The sequence below is a fragment of the Vanessa cardui genome, chromosome 21, assembly GCF_905220365.1.
Source record: "Vanessa cardui chromosome 21, ilVanCard2.1, whole genome shotgun sequence".
In the NCBI taxonomy this organism is placed as follows: Eukaryota; Metazoa; Arthropoda; class Insecta; order Lepidoptera; family Nymphalidae; genus Vanessa; species Vanessa cardui.
The window spans coordinates 9,508,021-9,532,888 of NC_061143.1; the positions used below are offsets into that span (position 1 = coordinate 9,508,021).

At 32.0% G+C, this 24,868-nt stretch overlaps 1 protein-coding gene across 3 annotated transcripts in view; it reads left to right on the plus strand.

Annotated features, from left to right (window-relative positions):
* LOC124538724 (rho GTPase-activating protein 7) overlaps positions 1–24,868 on the plus strand; it is a 273,161-nt gene that overhangs the window by 217,923 nt on the left and 30,370 nt on the right. For all 3 annotated transcript variants that reach the window (XM_047115885.1, XM_047115886.1, XM_047115887.1), the window contains one exon: positions 2,980–3,051. In XM_047115885.1, coding sequence (XP_046971841.1) covers positions 2,980–3,051 — 72 coding nt within the window. The remainder of the gene's footprint in view (positions 1–2,979; positions 3,052–24,868) is intronic.

Sequence of the window (24,868 nt, forward strand, 5' to 3'; positions counted from 1 at the left end):
CATAGTTTCCAACTCTATCCGCTCACTTTAAAGCTTAAAAACTTAATAAGATAAATGAAACCTTAGTTACGTTTCATAGATAACCCAAATGTCAGATATTTCATTACAAATTACTAACAAACAGTTAGTATTCAATAAATTCAAGTGGATTATTAATCAAAATTTCAACACTTACAAACTACACCGCCCATACTAAAAGCTTTTTATCAAAGCATTTGACGGTGGTCCACGATACATCTCCCATCGTACTCCGGTAGATAGGGTTACCATGAAACACTGATGATACCAGAGAGAAAATTGTTCTACGAATGCAAACAAATAGTTTCATTAAAAAAAAACTTTTTTTTTCTTTCGAATTAATTCCTTATTTAAAATAATATCTCATTTGAAGATTATGATGATTATTAAATAGGAACAAGATGTATTTTTTTTTTAGAAAAAAAAAAACACAATGGTTCTTGGTACGTATTTTAATACTGGTAATTATTATAATTTTAATTATCACCAAAATCATTATATAATTATTTACATAGCTAAATACTATTTACTTACGATAATTATCAAGATATATCGTTCTGAAACGACTTTAATCATTGTAGTCTTTAAAATATTTTGCCTTATCTGTATTTATTATTCATATGATTTTGAAAATTAAATAAATATACATATGTTAGAAATCAACTAGCGTTCTCATTGTTAATACGCTACCATGGGTTCTAAGATATAGCGTATATTACACTGGCTCACTTAACCTCCAATCCGGATCACATCGTAGTTAAGTGTAAATGTTAACTAGAAACATTGGCATATGCTTAGCTTGTTCAAAGCCTTACAATAGCAGTAGACCAGCCTTGTCAAAAAAAGCAGCTACTATAAACATTATTTGACAATCATATAACAGAATGATTGGTCATAACAGCGGAGAATACACACCTTGTGTGGTCCACCGTACAAAATGCCGGTGAAAAATAACCCACACGCAACACCACTTAAAATACGGACCTCTTGTGACCTTAACATTGGATTACATAATGAGTTACGCATAATTTGGATGCGGTATACAAATAACTTCGAAAGCTCGTTTTTTATTCACGATAATCTATTTCGATGACAGGATATAAGTTACTTTTTTTATTAATTAATAAATGCCAGAAATGCATAGCATTACTTAACAAAATCATTTATCCTCAACTTGCCACATCTTTTACTTTTAATAGTCGTTTTCTACTTTTACTTGGGCTCTGTGCAAGGCCGTCTGGGTAGTTACCACCTACTTATGTATTGGTGAGTAATACACTGTAACTACAGGTAAAAGAGACATAATGATTAATCATTATTTCAGCACCAATATTCATCACATACCATCATATATTCGACTCTTCAATCCAACTAGTTATATAATAATAATAAAAAAGAAAATTGTATAAGCGTTGCAGTCATATTATTAAAGTATATTGTAATGTTATTCATGATGCGTTCAAGTAAAGGATCATATTTTTTGATAAATATATATTTTATTCGTGGGTTTTCTTTCGTCGTTTCTCGGTAGAAACTCCATTCCAAGGCCATACCGGCAGAATTATCCATTAATTTAATCCCAATGGACGATATTTGAACCACCTCCAAGTAATACCTTAAATTTATTGTTAAATAATATTATATATATGTATTAAAGGGCGTTCGGTTTATTTAAGTTAATTTTTGATATAATTTAAGTAGGCAGACTGTCAAATTGCGTACATTATAATTGCATTGCCAACAGATATCGATACTGTATATAATATTAATCTTATATAATATTATCTTATATCTTAGTGTCGTCAAATACTAAGATGATATATATATCTATGTCCTGTGGGCTCTGTGCACTCACCCTTCTCACCGACAAACACTAGCTTAGTTTGGCAGTAGAATATTTGAATGTGTGGTACCTGCCAAATCACAAAGCCCTATCCCTAATCAAGTACCCTAAAGCGTCTTATAATAAAATACTAAGAATATTATTTGTAATGGTACCCGAATACCGGTTTCTGTATCAACCCCTTTTTCTACTCTTGTTATTATAGGGACGACAACGATATCGCAATCTTTGCGTGCCCTTAATATAGGGCAAATATTTGTATTACTTTTTATCTTCATATACTACCTGCAATTAAATATTAAAAGCCTCATCCAATTTACGAAATAGATTCTCACATCCATATATCCTATAGTTTCTTGCATATTATATAGACATTTGTAGCCGTCAAACGCACAATAGGTCTGATTGGCCCTATGCCCTATACTAGACTCCAGACCACGCATAACCAGTTACCGATGAGCTGTGTGTGTTGACCTGTACTGTTATAAACGGCTTCTTGTCCAAGGGCGATAGGGTTCGCGGCACGTGGTCAGGTTTATTAATATTTATTAGGAGAAAGGCGTTTTGTTTTTGAATCATTGTTTGTTAAAGCATTTTTTATCGTACGCGAGCTGACCTGGTATTTAAATAGATTTTTTTATTTGGAGTAGATGATTAAGAATTACGTTAATATATTTCGTGTATTTGTAATTGTATCTGACTTGATCGATGTTATTTTTGAATTATTTTTTTTTTACAAATAATACTTTAAGTTATGTAATATTGTGAATTTTCTTTATTAATAATCTTATTAAGTCTGTATGTATCTACATACATATATGTATATATGTATGTATTTAAGAATGACATTGAATGAATGAATTAATAATGATATTGATATAGTTCTATTTTGACACATAACATAAGTATTTATATAATCATGTGTCTTTTTTTCAATTTCTTTTTTTAATTCCTTTTTCCATATATTTAACCATATTTCATATAGATATTTCTATTTATGAGTACGTACTATTTTTTTATATGAATACCTTACTATTAGTTATTTAGAGCTTATGGGCTAAGTATCATGTGTGGAAGTAATTTAAATTCAGTTATTTTATGTGTCATTATTGTTTCAGAGATCGAAGCAGCGGAGGCTTGCAAATGGCTGAGAGCTGCCGGGTTCCCACAATACGCGCAGATGTACGAAGGTTAGTGGAACACAAATCACACGCACATGCACACACATGTAACGCTATTCCATAAGACAATATAAAAACATGTACATGTATGTGATTTATTTTCGTTAAAATGTTGCACTAGAACGTTTCAAAAACGTTGCCAATTTTTTATTTCATTGACTGTCCTAACAAAACGGATACATTTAAATAAAATTGCACTTATGACCTAAAATGGTATATCCATAAGTGGCATATAATTATAATGACGTGTGATGACGTATGATCAATATTTCTATTAATTCTTTGATGTTTATTTTATATAAATCTTTGGTGGTAGGGCTTTGTTTGAGTTCTCTAACTCACTCATCAGATATTCTACTGCAAAATCGTAGAACTCATTATTATTTTGTGTCTGGCGAGCCTGTAAACATAAAGGCACAATTTATAAAATCTTAGTAACCAAAGGTGGCGCATTTGCGATACAAGGAATGGTTAATATCTACAGTACCATTGTCTATGAACAGTGGTGTTCACTTACCATTAGATGGCCTATTTGTTCGTACGCCAAACTCTATCATAAAAAATATATACATATATTTGCATTCATGCTTTTGTAAATGAAACTTTTATAAATCCTTATTTATTATGAATTAATGCAACAAAGCATAAATTAGGCTATCGTAAAATAGCTTGCTAGGTTGTATGTAATCTGGGGGCACGGCAGTACCTCAGCCAAGTCTCGAGCAAAACGGGCACGTGCATTGCCAAATCACTATAATTATAATATAAAGAAAAATATTGATACAATTACTAAATGTTGATTTATAACTACAAAATAATTTGAATAGGACTTGGCTTCAATGAGATCTCAAAACTTTTTACGATGGAAAGACTGCATCGAGAGACTTGGCATTATTTACATTTAATGTTTTTGCTGGAATAGAGTAGACAGGGAACGAGATCTGTCTACTTATTATGTTTGACAGTTAGCTAGATTAATCTCTGAACCATTTCCAATACAGAGAATGCCCTTTGCCTAGCAATAACACATTTAGGAACATTCGATAAGGAAGTAATTAACTCCCATATCAATAAATTTAATGCTATAAATATTCTTTATCATTACTATACTTCTGCATATAATCTAATCAATAGTATTCGAAGAAACGTCCTATCTTCCTTAGTAAACACACACAAGGTTACGTAATTTACACACACCAAAACAATCCGGATATAACGCACACATCTAAATAATTTGTCTATTTTAATACATTTACAACATCTGTATATCGATATTATGCTTAGTTACAACGAAAACTCACACTAACACAATTTAAAATAAACAATCATTTCATGATAATATTGACATCGTATAATAGTCACATCATCAATACAATTAGTATGCTACATATGTAAAACTTTATTTAGCCGGATTTCCAAAATTCACACAAATGCATATCATTTTAAATGCAGAATATTATTGACAATTATATCATACATATTTATAGATATATCTTTGTGTTGTGCACACATCTGTAGATAGGACTAACAAATCAGTTGTTATAAACCAACAAAATGATAATGAATTACAAATATGTATACATTTGTATAACGATATTATTGACTTATAATTTTCAATGTAATTATTTTAATTAAGAAACAGTAAAGTAATAGTTTCTAAATATCCAATGATTCGGTTAAATCTTTCTATTTGTAGAGCAGTTGATTAACAACTATACAACTCTTGAAGTTTAGGAAAAGCTATTAAAAAAAGCATATAATAATATATGTACAAAGTTTTATTATGATAATAAAGCTTGAGAACTTTGAATAGTAATATTTATATAGTACATATAACATAGTAAATTTTAATGTATATGGTGATGATGAAGATGGTTTTTCGTTTAGACAATTTAATTATGGGAACTGAAAATTACTTACTTCAATAAAATAAAGTTTTAATTAAAAATACTGACTTTAAATAATAATCTAAAATAAATAAATCATAAATAAAATTCGATCCCAGAAAAAAAAAAGTATTTTTTTTACACGGAACCAAACGGGACTTGTACCCAAACAAAAAATAAATTTAGCAAATCGATTCATAAGTATGTAAGTCTTACTCGATAGTAATATTTGACCAGTGAGATACAGTCAGTTCTGACTGATTCGCATTGTTGCACGAAGGAATACATCAAGGAATAGTGACTCCATGCTATTCCAAGAACTGAAGCACTTAACAAACCTTATTTATCAATGTTTTTTACATGATATAAATTATTGACAGATTAAATAAACTATTCACGAAGACTCACTATACATATATAAATAAATATTCTAATATTGGTTGTCAGTTAATAAGATAATCAACAGTGTTCCTGTCCCGCCCGCACTAAATAGTCTTCGCGTATGTTAGACAGAGCCAGGTATATTTATTATGACCTAATAATACATGAATGTATTCATGTATGTTTGTGTCCAAACAAGGAAGTTTAATGCGATCCCGACCTGCCTCTACGATCTATTAATCATACTTATCCATTGAAATGCGTTTGTCCCATTTATACAGGGTGTTTGAGTTAAATTGCGACGTCATTCAATTATAAATAGCATTTAAATTTATCCAAGGATTATTTTTTTCTGTTGACAATGAAGACAATGAAAATGAGCTGAGATGGCCTAGTGGTTAGAACGCGTGCATCTTAACCGATGACTGCGGGTTCAAACCCAGGCAAGTACCATTATATATATGTGCTAAATTTGTGTTTATAATTCATCTCGTGCTCGGTGGTGAAGGAAAACGTCGTGATGAAAACCTGCATGTGTCTAATTTCATCAAAATTCTGACACATGTGCACTCCACAAACCCGCATTTGAAACAGCATGGTGGAATGTATTCCAAACCCTCTCCTTAATAAAAGAGGAGGCCTTATCTCAGCAGTGGGAAATGTACAGGTTTCTTTACTTTTTTTTTAATTAAAATGAAGAATATATTCTTCAAAATAATATTCGTTATCAGTGATCAATCCATCAGTACCCAGTGAAATCAAAAGTTCGGTTGCTTTATTAAAAAAATAATTCGTTTTGTTTACATGTAAATGTTTCGTCTATTTGAAGTTTAAATTCTTTACTGAAACCCTTGTAAATGTCATGTTCATATTTCCCCCCTACTATTCGTTATTATATGTATAACGATATATGTCCCTATATGTCGGAATTTGATAATAAGTACATATTTAAAGTAACATTTTACAAGCACCAAGATCACGTCTGACCGCACTACAAAACTACCACTAAAAAAAATTAATATACAAAACTATTTTTGGAAACTCACTGCTGTTTCAGGTATATGTTGTATACATTGCTTTTTGATAGGCATTACAAAATAAAGTTCTACTAAATTTATTAGTATAGATAGGTTTATGGTAAAATTAAACACCCTGTACGTATCACGGTAACGAAGTCAAGCTATAGATGAAGCCAAATCCTTCTCAATTGGTCGCTATTCTTTGGTCCATTCGCTGTCATAGTGTGGACACGCCTTATTTACATGCTTATTTAAAATTACTCAATTATAATCAATACTACATTACATATTATTCGATACAATATTTTATAGATGATAAAAAAGCGTGGAATTAATACCTGTTGACTTCCAGGCAGGTATTACATACGTATATCATTGTATTTAACCAATGTGATTGTATTTTTTAAATGTTGAAAAAGATTAACTACTGAGTTTCTTGCCGGTTCTTCTCGGTAGAATCTACTTTCCGAACCAATGGTAGCTTCACTTAATTGTTTAATGACGATTCAAAAGTGCTTGTAAAAGACTACTTCAACAAAGTTGATTTTGATTTTGATGTAATAACAAACTTATTTCTAAATTACAGCTATATGCAATATAATTTAAAAAAAAAAATAATAAAAAAAAATGATACCTATTATCGAAAATCATGTTTAATGTTCCACGACGCATATTCTAAGTAATAACTGGTAATCGATTTTCTTTAATTAGTTTCACTTTTAATTAAAACCGAATTTGATTGCGAATTTTTCTATTGTAATACACATTGAATACCAAAAATGCTTTATAAACAATTTACATCAGGGCTTTCCTACAAGGAAAAGTTTCGTAACATACGAATATTTACCAAATTTTCCCCCCACAAATTTAGATTTCCTCATATAATTTACATGTAAAATAGGCTCATGTTTATTTATTTACAAGATTTAACGATCTTAGATTTTAAAGAAAGTATTCGTCACATGTATGATTAACCAGGAAATATCGTTCCGAGAATATCAATGACTCACAATTTTGCGATATTACATTCAATTATGTACATATGTGTGAGTGTTTATGTGTAAATACACAATAGTAAGCTGAACAGTGTTTTTTATTCATTTAAAATCAAATACTGTTGATAAGAGAGGATATCTCAATTGTTAAATCAAGTGAATCGCGAGGTTGCGGTTTCGTGTAAGCATCATTCATTTTTAGTAACTATAATTTATATCGTATTTGGCGACCGTTTAAAATGTTGTGGAGTATCCCCACATTCATCTATTTATGATCCACAAAAATTTTAAAGGATATGAAAGAACAAAAAATATATATATTTTTTGTTCAATATCTACTCGCAAACTTCAGTCTCGTGAACAAGACATTCGTAGATAATGTCGAAATATCGAGCTCCACCGAACAAAAATAAAAAACATGGTAAATATCCCATAATTAATAACTTTAATAATAAAATTACCATGTTAATTTAAAATCTTATGATTCAAATTAACACAAATAGGAAAACAGTCCTTTCTTAGACGACTGAACAGATTTAAGGAATCAATTTAACCAAAACTATTTCCATAGATGACTATAGCAGCTTCTTAAAAACTATATAAAGAAAAAAAAAAAAACAAAAATACTTAAATGTTTAAAGTATCAATAGATCTATACATGTCCATCTTATGATATCTGTTTGCTGATGACAGTTTTCGAAATTATCCTTTCGAAGTTTAGAATATAAAGAAATATGTTGAGTCATACTTTTTATGGTAAAGGTTGGCGGACGAGCATGTGGGCCACCTGATGGTTAGTGCTCACCATCACCCATAGACAATGACGCTGTAAGAAATATTAACTATTCCTTACAGAGTCAATGTGCCACCAACCTTGGAAACTAAGATGTTATGTCCCTTATGCCTGTAGTTACACTGGCTCACTCACCCTTCAAACCGGAACACAACAATACTGATTACTGTTATTTGGCGGTAGAATAACTGATGAGTGGGTGGTACCTACCCAGACGGGCTTGCACAAAGACCTAACAAGAAAGAAAGATTGTTTTTCTAATAAGTATAGCTGGTGTAATATATGACAGATTAATTACACACGCGACTTCGTGTGCATTTGAATTAAACAAAAACATTATTGTAGCCTAAGCTACTCCTAATTGAATCAACTCTCTGCCGGTGAAAGTCCCATCAAAATCGGTCCATCCGTTTTAGACATAAGCCGGACCATACAGACATATAAAAGTTTAAAAAAATGTTATTTTAGTATGTGTACCGTGTGGTATGCATTTAATAAAAAGGGATTATATTAATATTATAAACAGACAATCCAATTTTATTATACATACGTATAGATTTCCAAACTTCATTTACAGAAACGTATATACTCGTACATTTAGGTATTTATTCAGACAATTTTAGCTTAGAATTTGCAGATCCCGTTCAACCTGGGTTCAAAGTAACTTCGGATAAAAAATGGGTTTTTCCGTAAAACAAATCTCCGTAATAGCGCGTATTGACTCACATACACTCCTATTAAGACTCCTATAACTCGGAAGGCACGTTAATAGTTTGCTTTTGTACCTAAATATTAATGAATATTTTTAACCAGCAACCCGCACCGGCTTCGCACGGGTCCAATGCTGATACAAATTAAGCTACTACAGAATTTTTCTTTTTTCTTTATTATATTGTCCTTGTATTATAGGTATACAAGAGCCTTCCTCTCGAATCTCTATATTAAAAAACACATGATAATCCGTTACTTAATTTTGAAGATCTAAGCATACAAAAAGACTAAGCGGTAAGCGACTTTGTTTTATACTATGTAATGGTTTAATAATCCGCAAGGTCTTTATGTCCTATTGAATCTGGGGATAATGCACTTATATACACACGCACACAATCGTACCATCTCCTACGCAGTTGGCCCTACTCGGTTGTCTAGTTTCCCTTGAGAATGACCGTCATAGCCGAAACTGGCGAGGCGCTGACGTCATAACGATGATGATATCACAGCATTGCGTGTAAATTATACATATACAGCAAGCCATTAGTACACTATTTACGAACAAATTTTATACTTATTTTTACACTAGTGACCAGCCCTAGCTTCGCATGGGTGCAATGAAATGACGTCACAGTACAAACTTTTAAAATTATCAGTGTTTCTTTACTAAATTGTCAATGTATTATATGCAAAAACCTCTCGAATAACTCTATCACAAAAAAAAAACGCATCAAAATATGTTCCGTAATTTTAAAGATCTAAGCTTACATAGGGACAGACAGCGGTAAGCGACTTTGTTTCATACTATGCAATGATAATGATATATATTTGAGTTATGATCGTGAATGGAATTACGTATTTATTCACATTTTTCACAGCAACCGTTAGTGTTCCTTGTCGATTGTTTACCGAAAAAATGCGATGTAATCGAAATATTTAGCGATGTTCTGCTAATGCATTAGTATAGGCGAACTGTTCTTATGTAAATATATTTACTTAAGCAGCTGATAATTATTTACAGCTTAATTTACGAGCCGTGATACCCTAGTAGTAGTTACTAATCTTAACCAATGATTCAGCGTTAAAACCGATTCAGGTTCCACTAATTTAATTATACGTAATTTTACTGAGTTAATATAAGTCATTCTTTATGTAACGAGAGACACTACACCTTAGTTCCCAAGGTTGGTGACGCATTAACGACATTAGGAATGGTTAATACTAACAGAGCCAATATCTATGGCGATGGTGACCATCAGTGATATACCATCAGGTAGCTTACGAAAATTGCTCATTTGCTTAACTGTTTACAAAAAAAAAGATAACGAGCGTTCCAAGAAATATACCCTTCAGCTTCATTATAAAATATTATGTAGAATTATGTAAAAGGTAAAAATATAAATTGAATACCAAAGTAAAAAAAAACTAATGTACTGTTATAAATATCATTGTAAAACTGTTAACATATGTGATGTTTTATTCACTTGAAGATAAATATACTATTTAAACATTTTTGTTAGTAATCATATAGTTTATTTAGCTGTCACGTGTGTGATCTTTAGTTCTAGCTTGATAATTCTCAGTAGGTCTTGCTGTTGACTATATTTTAATGTTATTTAACGCCAGATATCGGCATCGACTCCCAAACGCTTCCAAAGCAATTACAAAATCAAAATTGATTTGACGACCTCCATGGTCGAGTGGCATATACACCGGTTTTCATGGGTACGCCACTCTGAGGTCCCGGGTTCGATTCCCGGCCACGTCGATGTAGATTAACATTATTTTTTTTCTTGGGTCTGGGTGTTTGTGGTACCGTCGTTACTTCTGATTTCCATAACACAAGTGCCTCAGCTACTTACATTGGGATCAGAGTAATGTATGTGATGTTGTCTCCTATTTATTATTTATTAATCATCGTTTCATAGCGTATGTAAAATATACTTTATTCAAGTAGGCTTTTACATGTACTTTTGATTGGTCATTTAAAAACTATATTAAGTGAAGCTACCACCGTTTCAGAAAGTTGATTCTACCGAAAAGAACCATCTAGAAAGTCAGTAGTTACTTTAAAAATACCCAAGGTATTATACCGATGACAGATTCGTCATTTCCAAGACTGACTTATCAGGAGCGTGAAAGTTATGCAATTACGTCACGGCGCCATTAGCTCACAATTCTACAACTAATCCCCATAAACAAAAGCTTCGAATCTGGGAAACCCAACACTCAGACCCTCAAATACAATCACGTATGATTTATGATAACCGTTCGAGTTATCATAATCTTTAATAAGATAACGTTTTGAAGTTCGTGTATTCTCTTTTATATCGGCTAGTGTTTGTTGACTTTGACGCTGATATCTAAGACTTCCCATATTGACAATATACCGTAGACGGTTTTAAACAATGGCCCTGAGTTGGAACAACTCGGCGGTAAAATCTATCGCATGCATCCACCAACCCACGTAAAGAACTTTTGAGGATATCCTCTAGAGGAGAAAAGGCCTTAACCCAGCTGTCGTGCATTTACGGCCTGTAACCTTTGAAATATATATATATATATTTTTTTAATAAAAAGTATAATAGCAATACCTTATAAGGAATTATAAATATACTGTTATCCCTACAATTGAACCTAAAGCATCTGAAATTGTGGGAAAGACGAGAAATCAAAGGTATAGTATAGAACCTGTGACGAATTAGGCAGCTCTTAAACTAATAAAATGGGAATAGACAAAGAAATTCTATAAAAAGGTAAAAAAATAATATATGTTAGGTAATGGGGTTGTATACCGGTTATATCCGGATGGATCTCGATTTCGATCCGTTGCGTAACTTCACGTGTAACTAATTAATAGTCCTTGTAAGAACTACCTTAATAAAGTTAATGAAATCTTTAATATAGCACTTTAGTAAGAATAGGTTCCTTAGTCTTCAAGGCTAAGTTCCTCACAAGTACCATTGTTTTTAAAACTAAGATGTCATGTTCGATTGATAGATCAACTCAAGTCAGGTGGTCTTCCAGAACCAAGTCCAGTATATCTTATCTTTCATGGTTTTCAAAACGTCGCCATAATTGCCCACAGCAAGCGGTCCGTCAGGTAGTCCATACCTTACTTTACAATTATGCTCGTTTAAGTGATTAGTCAATCATGCCTCGTCTAAAATCTTCCTTATAATTTCTCCGAACAATAGTATATAGCACGACCTTTTACGCAAAGACTAAGCTTATATTTATTTTTCCACTGATTATAATCCTCGTGTGAAGTTTCCCTAACTGCCTACGACGTTTCTTCTACCAAGAAATATTATAGTACAAGATTGCATTAGCATCACAAATACTCTATTTCTTCACATTATTACCAAATTTTCGCGCTTCTTAGGTATGAAAAGAAAAGCTAACTGCCAAACTCTTAGTTTCTACAGAGAATTCCTTGACAAGACTCCACTAATTTAGCTACCAATTTGATTTGTTTTTTTTTCAATATATAAAAGATTGGTGATCACTTATTTAACATAAGTACATCTTCGTGATCTTTTTTATGTTATAATTTAGTTATAGTCTGTATGAATTTTCGTATACAATGAAGAGATTTACAACAGAGTCTTTCTTGGTTCCACCCGAACCGATTAAAGGCCAATAACTCGGAGCACTCTTTGAGCACAATTCAAAAGCTAATTTTTTGTTTAAAGTTACTTAAAAAATCTGAAATCGATATAAATAATTATTCATTTCTTTACTCATTAAATAGTAAATAAATAGGACTGCTACACTTTTACTTTCATTGCAAACAAAAAAACGTGCCTTTATACTAAAAATTACAAAAATATGGTTCTATTTATTTCATAGTTAATTTTTTGTTTAGTGCCACTGTAAAAAGAATAAAGCACGGGACCGTGAGTTATTGGCAAAGACAATTAAAAAAACGTCTCAATTTATAATAGACACAAACGTAACTTGTTTTAAATGCTTTTTAAAAAGCTTATCTCAATATTATTGATTTTTTAATTACATTTCTAGACTTAATTACAAAATGTCAAAATACATTATTGCTATCAATTATATATATTGCTAGAAATTTAAATATCGAACAAACTTTTATATTATGAAAAAAAAAGGAATCTTATCAACTTGGGTATACTTATGTCATAAAATAGGTATAAAATAATTTATGTCATTCTTCTACCAAAACAAAATACAAATAAAACAAAACCGATTAGTCTTATCGTTCAGGTAAACGTTTCTTGTAAATGTCTACATTTTATAACAATAACACAATCCAATGACAACCTTGTTTCTATTATTTTAAAGTCTAAAATGTATTAAAATAATTTTGCGCTAACGTGACCTAGACAAGGAAAAATTATTGCTGGTCAAAAACAAAATAAACGATATTGAACCTTATGCTTAAATTATAAGGGCTATTAAAAGGTAGTAGTGGTATCTTCACACAGGCAGGGGGTCGGCGATTTTGACAGGGGAATGAAAACAGATATGTCAAAAATATTTTTATCTGTACCGATTAGTATAGACCTCAGGTACACCAGTGTTGTGGCGTGTGTGTTTGGATGGACACACGATTCAGTGACCATTTGTGTGTGAAGTGTTATAATACTTATTTAATTGTGACGGTTAATTCAATTACACATTTGTTATCTGTGCATTTTCAAACGATCGATACAGTAAGTTATTTTTATATCCAATTCGATTTTTGAAATTGTTTATTTTGTCAATGTCGAACGGAATTCCTCGAAAATGTATATTTACACTATCATGTGAAATTTTACACCAGAAACACCAAGGTTCGATGACATTACTAAATAAGATGTTTCCGCTATATTTTTTGAGTGCTTACGAAGTATGTTTACAATCGGTATTATGCGTTTTATGCAACAGTTGTTATATTTAACAGTTAGAAGTTAATATCGATTGCATAATTTTTAACAAATTTATATATTTTAAATATTTTGCTCAAACAAATCTTTATTAAATGTAATAGTATTTAATAAATGATCATTTGTCATGTATACATAGGCGCTATAGTCAAAAAGGAGCTAAATTTTTACAATGTGTACTGTACTTGAATGCCTCGCTAGTCTGATGGTTAAATATAAGGCTGTAGATCTCGAGGTCTTGCGTTTAAACCGTACCTCTGCCAATAAAAAAGTAAAAAAAATTTGAATGACTGCAACCCCTTCTCTTCGAAATCCATTAGATAGTTATCCAAGAATACTCAATGAAAAATGTATATGTTCCAATTTTGTAGATTTACGGCCAAATATTGTCCAAGTCTTTTAATATCAGACAAATATACCAACATCAATTATTCCAATATCCATTTATATATTACTATTATATAGCTCAACAAAGTTGGCCATTGGCTGTTGGCTCCAAGAATTTCGGGTAAGTAGGTCACGGATCCACATTAGGGATAAAGATTGCCATTTTATATTACGTCTTAATTTCTTTAGAGATGCATATATTTACGTCTACGTTCATATAAAAATATATAGGTATATTTATTTAGTTCGGAAGGTAAGTTTGAAGGTCTGGAGAATAATATCATGGAATACCCTCGAGATGACCGGCCTTTGGAACTCGAGATGATTGAAAATGAAAAAATATAAAAAATACCAAATAAATAACACAATGACTCAGGAATAATCTTGTACATATAAATTTAAACAATACTTCAAAATATTACAAACTCCTTATTACTGACTGTAATGATTGCATATATTTATGTTTTAACCAACAATATAAACAGCTATATCTATTTAAATAAAAGCATACTGTAATATAATATTCCCCTGCGACTGAACGCAGCACAGACCTTCATTGACATGGACTAATAGAGCTAAGCTAAGGTACTCTATATTCTGTCCCCTTTTCAAGTGTCAACATGTATGCAAATTTCATTATAAATGCTAGTTTCGTGACGTATACATAAAATATTCTAATTTAACCCATAAATGCCCAAATTCTTTTTCGCACCAATTTGAATAATATTTACATATTATGTTCTTTATTAAAGACAATATTAGCTCCGTAATAGTGATACGTAGTTTTGTGTTTCTGTAAAGATTTTTTTATGTAATGGGTTGAAAAGGACCCCATAGGCAGATAAGGGTTAAACATAAACATGATAGTACAGCATAACTCAGTAAATGACAAAATATTTTGTTATAAAGAAGGGGTTATGAATACGGTATTATTCCAATAGCCAAAGGCGAGATATAAGGCATCATATTAATGCAATTTACGTGTGTTACAATCGCGTAGTGTGTTACCAGGGATATGGATCACTCGTACAGTGGTCTCTTTGTATCCAGCCCATATGTGCTGTAACCTTGACTGTTTCGCATTAAACAAATGCGTAATAAATACATACATACGCGTTTATTTATTGACTTGCCGACTCTCCGACTTTGTTCGAAGAATACATTTTCTCGTCGCGTAATTTATCATATCAAATTCTTGAAACAAGTCTCCCTTTTAAGGATTTCATGTAAATCCATTCAACGAACTTCTATCATACATAGACATAATTTCAATGTGTGTGTGTGTCTTATGATTAATGTATTCTTGTCACTTACAGTCCTTTTTGAAGGTCCATCATCATCATTCGATTTCTCTCATCCCATAGATTTGGGATGAAAACATTTTGTAAACTAATGACAATGATTTGGCAGCAATTTGCCACGGGATTAACGCCATAATTGTTTGCAGTCGTAGAAGTGTGGTATATTAGTTCGACAGAAGTTTGATTGATGGATACTCTAACATTTTTTAATGATACTGATATGTGGGCATGTATGTGACCCATCACATGGATATATGGACTCCATGGATCATAATTATTGATATATGGACATATACATTGAAAACGTGGTGTTTCTAATCGGAAAAGGGATAATCTTGTATTAATGTGATTGTACCTTATCATATCCCTTGTGCCTGTAGTTACTGGCTCACTCATCCTTCAACCAAAATATTACAATACCGAGTATTGCGGTTTGGCATATATGATGAGTAGTTAGTTCCCACTAGGACGGTGCACAAAGCAAACCACTAGGCCAACTCGGCTTATAACCCATTTGATATTTGATTTCAGATTAATCCAATGATCGCTCAACAATTTGGTGCGAATGTTATTTGCGGTTTCGTGAGCCTAACTAACCTGCCTAACGGATCGAATCCGTTTTCAAATTCAAAATAACCATATCAAGAATTAGTAGTAAAAGTATATTTGTTTACCAGAGAAATTACATCCGATATCAGTTACAGAATTCTTTAAACTGAGGTGCTTTATTTTGTTACTTCTCTTCGATACATTTTTGAGCCACTGCTTTTCGAAAAATATGAATTCTATTCTTCTATCGAAACGCTTGACTGATTTCGCTGTTATTAGCAAGGTTTGGTTATTTTATATTACTTTTTTCTCTAATTGGAATACGGATTATTCGGAATATTCGGATTCGAAGTAGAGAAAAAAGTAAAATAATAATATTAAAACTTAATTAAGAAATTACAGAAAGAAGTTAATTAGGAAATTACAGAAACTGACATGTAACTTTAAACACGATAATTGCGGTATTAAATACTTTTGCTGCAGCATATTTTTTTTAATATTTCTATTTCTGCGGTACAGGGTATTTAGGATCTAGTATGAAAGTTATCATAATACCTGTAGCTTATTAGACACTGTAAAAAACTAGAACTCTTATATCGTAATGATGTGATGTGATCAAATTGTATTTTCCAATACATTGTCAAAGAGACTCCGCTTTAAAGTAGGTATACCAAAGCATTCTGTTTTTATTACATGATGCCTAATAAAAAAAAATTATTATATTTTTCCCTTTCCTACAATATAACAAATAGATGTTACGGCCTCCGTACGACAGAGAAATCTGTGTTTTTCTCAGCCGCATCACACGAGAATCATATACGAGGCACATTAGACCTTGCTCCGCATTGAACGTGTTAATGGGCATAGTAATCAAAATTGCGTATAACATTTAATTTGATTAAATATATATTTATTTTCAAATTTTCTCCTAACGCATACAGTTATTTTCACACATTATATTTAATATAAAAACATTAAAATAAATCGTTCAAATTTGACCCACCATCGAGATACACGTTTGCAATATCCGACATTTTATTTAACGATAGGTATTATGTGAAAGTACAGTCGTATACATTTATTTTGTTAATATTATATAAAAGCAAATCTGAGTGATTTCTATTAAATTTCCCCGGTTACGCTCTGTCAAGCGTACTTGTACTCTCACTTTCTTATAAAGGGCATATGAACAAGACTACGACTTTTGTGAAATTGAGACATATTTAAAATTACGCTAACCTTATTGAAACGTACGCTTTTGCCCAAAAATGCTTAGATATAATGAAATTGCGAAATTCATACGTAATTTATATGTAATAACCCTTTGACTATAAAATTCTATAGATCTGTAAAAATATATATAACCACTAAGTATGATTTGAACCCACAATCATCGCTTAAGATATACGGATTTCATTAATTATCATTTTCATCATATTTTCATATAAAATATATATTATCAGAAAGCGTTAGTATAAAAAAAATATATAAAAAAATATTGGTCGCCCGCGGTTTTGTCTTTTAGGTGTTGGTCAAGGATTCGGCATAAAAAATGGCATTCATGACTGAATCTACCACTGAACCCAATTGGATTAAATTTGCTATGAAACAAATAAACTTGGTCAAGAGCCTCAAATAAGTTTTTCTATAACTAAATCTGCTACAATTAAAATGCGTGCAAAACCGCGGGCGTAATGTCATCGTACATATATAAATGTTACGTTAATAACTTTAACAAATAAAGCAGAATTAAGTCACCTTTGTGACTATACAGACAGACTATATGGTAATTATTATTTAGTGAAATGAGATTTAATAATAAAATTACGATTTTCAAAAAAAATCTAAAACAAAACTAAGTCAGACATCAAAGAAATAAATGAAAATGAAAGTAAAAAAGATAAAAATACATGTATCAAATATATACATATATGTATAACATCAGAATGTCTATGCGATATAATAAAATTCCATGGCGACGTTCGACTCCACGGGTGTCGCAGTTATAACCTACTTTAATATTACGTATACCAATGGAAAACAAGCTATTTAGAATCGAATATTTATTACTAAAATTTAGATCAGGGAAATCGTTTCTAAAACGATTTCATTATTAGGAAAACGATAAAAAACGCCTTCTACGTATCGTACTATCGTTCTAACAACATTCAAACCGAATTCATTTCACTCAATCGTTTCAAACAAATCAAAAGCAACGCGTAGTACGACACAACTTACATGTAGCATCGGAAAAATTCGTAAAGAAATCACATCTGAATTAAGTACGCTATAAGTATTAAGTTATCAATAATTATTTTCATGTGAATTTGATCTTTACACAAGCGTAATAACTTGTAATATCATATGACCTAATATATTTACATGGACTTGCTTTCTCAGGTTGAACTGACGTGAAAATCTATAGCGACGAATAGCGTCGAATGGCGCGATAGCTTTTTCTATTGTTTGTATAAAGCGGCAGTAATCGGTTTTATTGAATTTGCCGATGCTACATCTAAGTTGTGTCGTACTGTATACATTTCCTTACAATCAACGCAATATAAATAGTCTTTATTTCGATAACAATAAAGTTTATAATCGTATGTATATTTCCGTACAAGCTGACAGAGCGTCAATTAACATCATACAAAGGGCGTTGTTCAGTCGTCCGTGTATTCGATTAACTGTTATAAATGAATCTACGTTCAATGAATTCCCTTTTTCTGCAGTCAACTGTGAACATAAGCCATAATAGATTTGTTGCTTTCTTTACGATCCAGTGAATGGTGTATTCATTTCCTAATAAAAACGATTTCGAATGATAAAATGAGCAAAGTAAATGATATATAAATTGGTAATCTCGCTCGGTCGGTCAAGACTGAATGTGTTTACTTTGTTCAAATCCGAATGGGTACCACTCACTAATTACTAACAGTGATAGTAATTATGAGCGACAATGGGCTTTTTTATGCTATTGCTTGGCAGACAAATATATGGGCCACCTGATGGTAAATGCTCACCACCGCCCATAGACAATGGCGCTGTAAGAAACATTAACCATTCCTTACATCGCCAATGCGCCACCAACCTTGGGAAATAAGATGTTACGTCCCTTGTGCCTGTAGTTACACTGGCTCACTCACCCTACAAACCGGAACACAACAATACCATTTACTTTTCTGACCAGATGACTGGTTGGTACCTACCCAGACGGGCTTGCACAAAGCCCTACCACCAATAATACTCTTTTGTAATCAAACTACGTCGTACTTGACGCAATATTTACAAAAATTTTTGAAAATCGATCATTGAATTTTCAATTTTTAATCGTCTACAAGCAATGAACGGCTTACCCGGACCAATTATGAGGTTGTTTTTTTTTTAATTAAATGTCAAAACCAGCCTGTTTGCAATTCGGATATTCTCTTGTTTTCGTCGAAACTTTTAAAGGTCAGTGTAACCAATGATGTTGCAAATTCGACGAAGAAAATTCGTCAAACCACAAGCCTGGGTCGTTATTATTCATTAGGAAACATTCTTAAAGCTACGAAGATTGACTTAGTAAATATCTTAACAAAACTCTCTCATATTTTCTTTGCGTTCGCCTTTTGTTCTTGAATTATTTTGCTTTATAACAACGCTAAATTCTCGAAAAAATATTTTTGTTACAAATTAGTTATGATTAAAAATTTCAAAAAAAGAACATGTTTTATAATAGAATAGAATTAATGTGCTTTTGTAAATAGCTGGCTGATACCAGTGTTGTTTGGACGACCTCCGTGGTCAAGTAATGTGTAAACCATTTTCATATGTCCCGGGTTCGATTCCCGAATCGATGAAGAAAAATCATTAGTTTCTATGTTGTCTTGGGTCTGGGTGTTTGTGGTACCGTCGTTATTTCTGATTTTCCATAACAAAAGTGCCTCAGCTACTTACACTGGGATCAGAGTAATGTACGTATGTGATGTGATGATTATTATTACCTGTCATAAATCGCATTGCTCATTTTATCAGAAAATAATCATATACGATTTTTGCCGTATGCATTGCACGTAATATGTATTATACAATAAATATTCACGTAAGCCAACAACAGCTTAATTAAGTCCCGAATCGGATGAACGATACGCGTACATAAACAATATATGATGAGGCTTAATTTGGAAATATATGACTTTTAGCATTAAATTTTCGTAATAATCTCAATAATTTTACTGACTTTTTAACTCTACGTAACAGCCAATAAATTTCCCAGGGCTGGGATAAGGCCTCCTCTTCCATTAAGGAGAGGGTTTGGAACATATTTCACCATATTATTCCAATGCGAGTTGGTGAAATGCACATGTGGCAGAATTTCGAAGAAATTAGACACGTGCAGGTTTTCTCACTATGTTTTCCTTCACCGCCGAGTTAATTATAAACACAAATTAAGCACATATATATAGTGGTGCTTGCCGGGTTTGAACCCGCAATCATCGGTTAAGATGGACGCGTTGTAACCACTGGGCCATCTCAGCTCTCAACTCTACGTTGCTCTTATATAATTTCGTTAGAAATATTAATATATCATATGAACACCGAAATATATCAATTAACATTCCAAAGTTGTTGTCTAATTAACCTTCTCAAATGTTGCACTAAATAAAATCACACTTATGTTGAATTATTTACCGCAAAAACTGCGACCAAAATAAATCCAAACCGTACACATAAAGGTTAAAAAAATCCAATCGAATCGAAGCGATCGTCTCTACTGAACCTCAAAGCTAGATTCATAAAAACTGTTCCAAAGCTTTGTATTTATAAGGACGACGAATAAAATCCGTCACATTTGCATGATATGAAGCACAAGTTCGGAATTTAGGATGAAAGCGGAGTCGTTGGAGCATGCATGAACAGACCACTGCGCGCGAACTAATTTTAACCAACCGATACACCGCTGGTCATTGTATAAAGTGGCAAAATGTATGAAAATATTCACTTTAAATCTAAAGCAATAATACAACAACAACAGCCTGTAAATTTGTCACTGCTCGGCTAAGGCCTCCTCTCCCTTTGAGGAGAAGGCTTGGAACACATTCCACCACACTGTTCCAATGCGGGTTAGTGGTAATTTCATATCTAACAAGCATAAACCAAGGAACTCCTCTTCGTATCTTATTCTTGGCATAAGCGAAGCCGCATAACAACAACAGCCTGTAAATTTTCACTGCTGGGCTAAAGGCCAAGAATTATAAAGACAAATTAAGCACATGAATCAGCGGTGCTTGCCTGGGTTTGAACCCGCAATCACTCGACTCGAATCCGCATGCGATTCTAAGTAATTATTTATAAATATGTACAATATATAATAGCAAGAATAGCAAGCAATTAATTCTATTCGTAATTTTTAACGCAATTGCGAACGTTATTTTATATTAATTTTATAAAACTACACGCGCAATATAAGTCTGCCTCTCTGTTTTTTTTTTGCATAATCTAATAATACAATAGTGCACCATTTTCCCCTACAGCAACTCACAAGATATTTGCATTATGTAATTTACTGTATACGCTTTAAATTAATTAAATTATTTAAATGCGGGCACTTAGGTCATTTTATATGACTGTGCGAATAGGCAAATAAGCCTTTTTAAGCAATGGAATATTACCATACGTAACGCTAATAATTCTTAAAAGGCATAAGTCATAGTCAACGTCGTATATATTTCATTGAATTATAGCATTATAAACATAGATTATATGTAATATGGTATGTTTCCTATTTATGTTTATTCAAGTGCATACTTTAATCGTACTCGTTTGTAATTCGCGGAAGGGTGAAGCGGTGTGAGGGATAGGTGTGTTTATACGGTATGTTCACAAATGCCAATGTGTTATTCATTGGAAATAACTGATACACTTTTAAGACTTAACATTTTAATACAGATAAAAGCCCCTTTAACTAGAATACGTCTTTTTTAATTCTTGATTTAGTGCGGGTCTATAGATAGAGTTAAATATTTTTTTCATAGAGTCATCCCAACAATGTCTGTGGATCAAATATGTCAAGTGTTTTCAATAAAACAAAAGGTCTGAATGCAATTAAATCTTCCTACATGATTAACTTGGCACGTGTAAGCCAATTTGTAAGAACTCACTCCGAATCTCACTCAAAATTTTGAAAACAGAACAACGGTGACAATCAATATTGAATACTTTTTGACATTTCACGTTTGGATCTACGGTGAGTTTCGAATTATGTTTTTTTATGGAGTGAGTTAGCGGAAGAGCATATGGGCCACCTGATAGTAAGTGGTCACCATCATCGACGCTGTAAGAAATATTAACTATTCCTTACATCGTCGATGCGCCACCAACCTTTGGAACTAAGATGCTATGTCCCTTGTGCCTGTAGTTACACTGGCTCACTCACCCTTCAAACCGGAACACAACAATACTGCGTACTGTTGTTTAACGCTAGAATATCTGATGAGTGGGTGGTACCTACCCAGGCGGGCTTGCACAAAGCCCTACCATCAAGTTAAATAATGTAATAATATAAAATAATGTATATTCGCTACAATCAAAATACATACTACATTAGTAAAGAAGGTCACCTTGATCGTAATCTCAATATAAGTTAAACTTAACGTTTTATTATACATACTTCTTTAATGCGATAGCTTAGGAAACCTACTTGATGAATTATATTATAATTATTTATTAATATCAACTGGTTCAAGTCTAATGATTATTGTATGCAACAGTATCGCAATTAATGGCAATTTTAAACTCGTTATCCTTCAAAAATCATAGTAAGATTCTAGACATATTTATACATAATTTAATAAATTATCCACCAACCCGCATCGGACAAGCGTGATGTAATAAGATGCAAACATTCTCCTCAAAAGGAAAGGCCTTATATATATTGAATGTTATGCTATTATTATTATTTACTTACACTTATAAAGTGAAACAAATAACAGAGGAATTCCATAACCATATTCGCAATACTATATTTCTACTTTAAATACTAAGACCGGTCAACGAGTTAATTGTTAAATGCACTTGCAATCAAATTGCGTTCAAATTGAATCGATCCGGATTACGTGAGATATACATCGAAATTGTATGAATTGTTTTCATTCGAGGCTTCAACTATCAGAATTTTGTATTAACTCGTATTCCACTTCAAAGCATTAACCGTTTATACGAATAGTACTAACAATCTAATAGATCTGGCATTTAAACAGAGTTTTTTTTGTGAAAAAATGTTCGTAAGTATAAAACCATGATTATTAAGCAAATAGCTCTATCGATATCATATAATTGTTTGCGGCTATTGTCGCCGCCTCTATTTATTTATAAGTCTTCAGTCTCATCCCTGTTCTCCGACACAATGTCGTACGGAAACGTTTCCTTCCCACCCTCGCCTGCCATCGGCCGGAGACAGCACGATGTGGTGACAGCCGACCTAGTTTAAAATAACTTATATTTAGAACGTACATCTGTTGAAGTCATTATTTTTCTTATTAAACAAGGCAGTGACAGTATTTAAGTTAAATTTAAAAAAACAAATATTTTGGTACTTCAGAACGTATTAAATAGACATAGTCGACAGTGTGACGTAAATTGTCACACGTGTATATATACAACTACAATTATTATTAACAATTTATTTTAAAATAATAAAATTACACTATTACTTATAATGATTTATTAATATTTAGTAAACCTAAACGATGTAAAATATTAACATAATACAATTTGAACTTTAAAGTAGGTATTTTTCTAAATAATTAAAGAACATCAAAAATTACAAAAAATATTGTTGCTTGAATTGTTGCAGTATCAAAAGCAATTAACGTTCGAGATAGTCAGAACCACTCGATTTAGGAAATACTCAAAATGCACACTAAGCTAAATCTAGGGTTGTCAAATGTGTGTGTTTATGAATATATTTTTATCAGCAAATACAACGCATCCCAAGTTTTGCCCTGGTAAACTTTAATTTAACATTAAATAACAAGGACAAACTATTTTTTTTATCAGTAACAACACAATCTTACATCACAATCAGATAAATGTTTTAAAAGAAAGCATAGAATAAAACATACTCGTACAAACTTTATATTCACACATTTAGAAACATCCAAGGTTAGTTTTATTTCCGAACTTATGTCGGAATCGTCAAAGAGAAAGCTCGGCTGCTTTTTAAGACATTTTACACTAGCTTAAAGCTTACGAGCGACTTATTACGTCGACGAGTGGACACTTAACACGCTTCTATAATTGTACTGTTTCTAGTGAATTATTACCCGGGATGAAGAGGATCCTACAATTTTTCCAAGGATACAAAACGTATTTTAATATTTATTAAAAGTGTATAAGTTCACTGTTGAAGTTTTTAGATTTTTTTGTAAATATATACACAAACATAAATAAATCGATCACTTACTTCGAAAATTAAAATTAATAAAAAAAAATAAACATTCATTATATTATTATTCATATATATATTTTCAACATATCCTGTCTCATAAACAGTTTACAGGTAGTAGGTAGGTAGTATTTGTATCTCATACATCTTGAGATTTGAAATTTAGTATTTTCTTTTAATTAATAACCTCATGTATAATGTGCCTCAATAAATTCTAATATAGAATGTATATTAAGTCATTGCAGGCCCTAGACATAACTGTGTTATCCTCAGATCCATGAAATTGAAGGTAGATTAAGAACAGAGAGGTTTACTCCGTACCTATGTATATACCTAGCGGGTATGCATAGCATACATACATTGCAGAAAATGGACACTTCAAACAAAATTTAAACACTAAAACTTCAATTAAAAACGATCACTATTTATTTATTGCGTAAACATATATATTGGAAGACTGTCTGTCCAATTTATCACATAT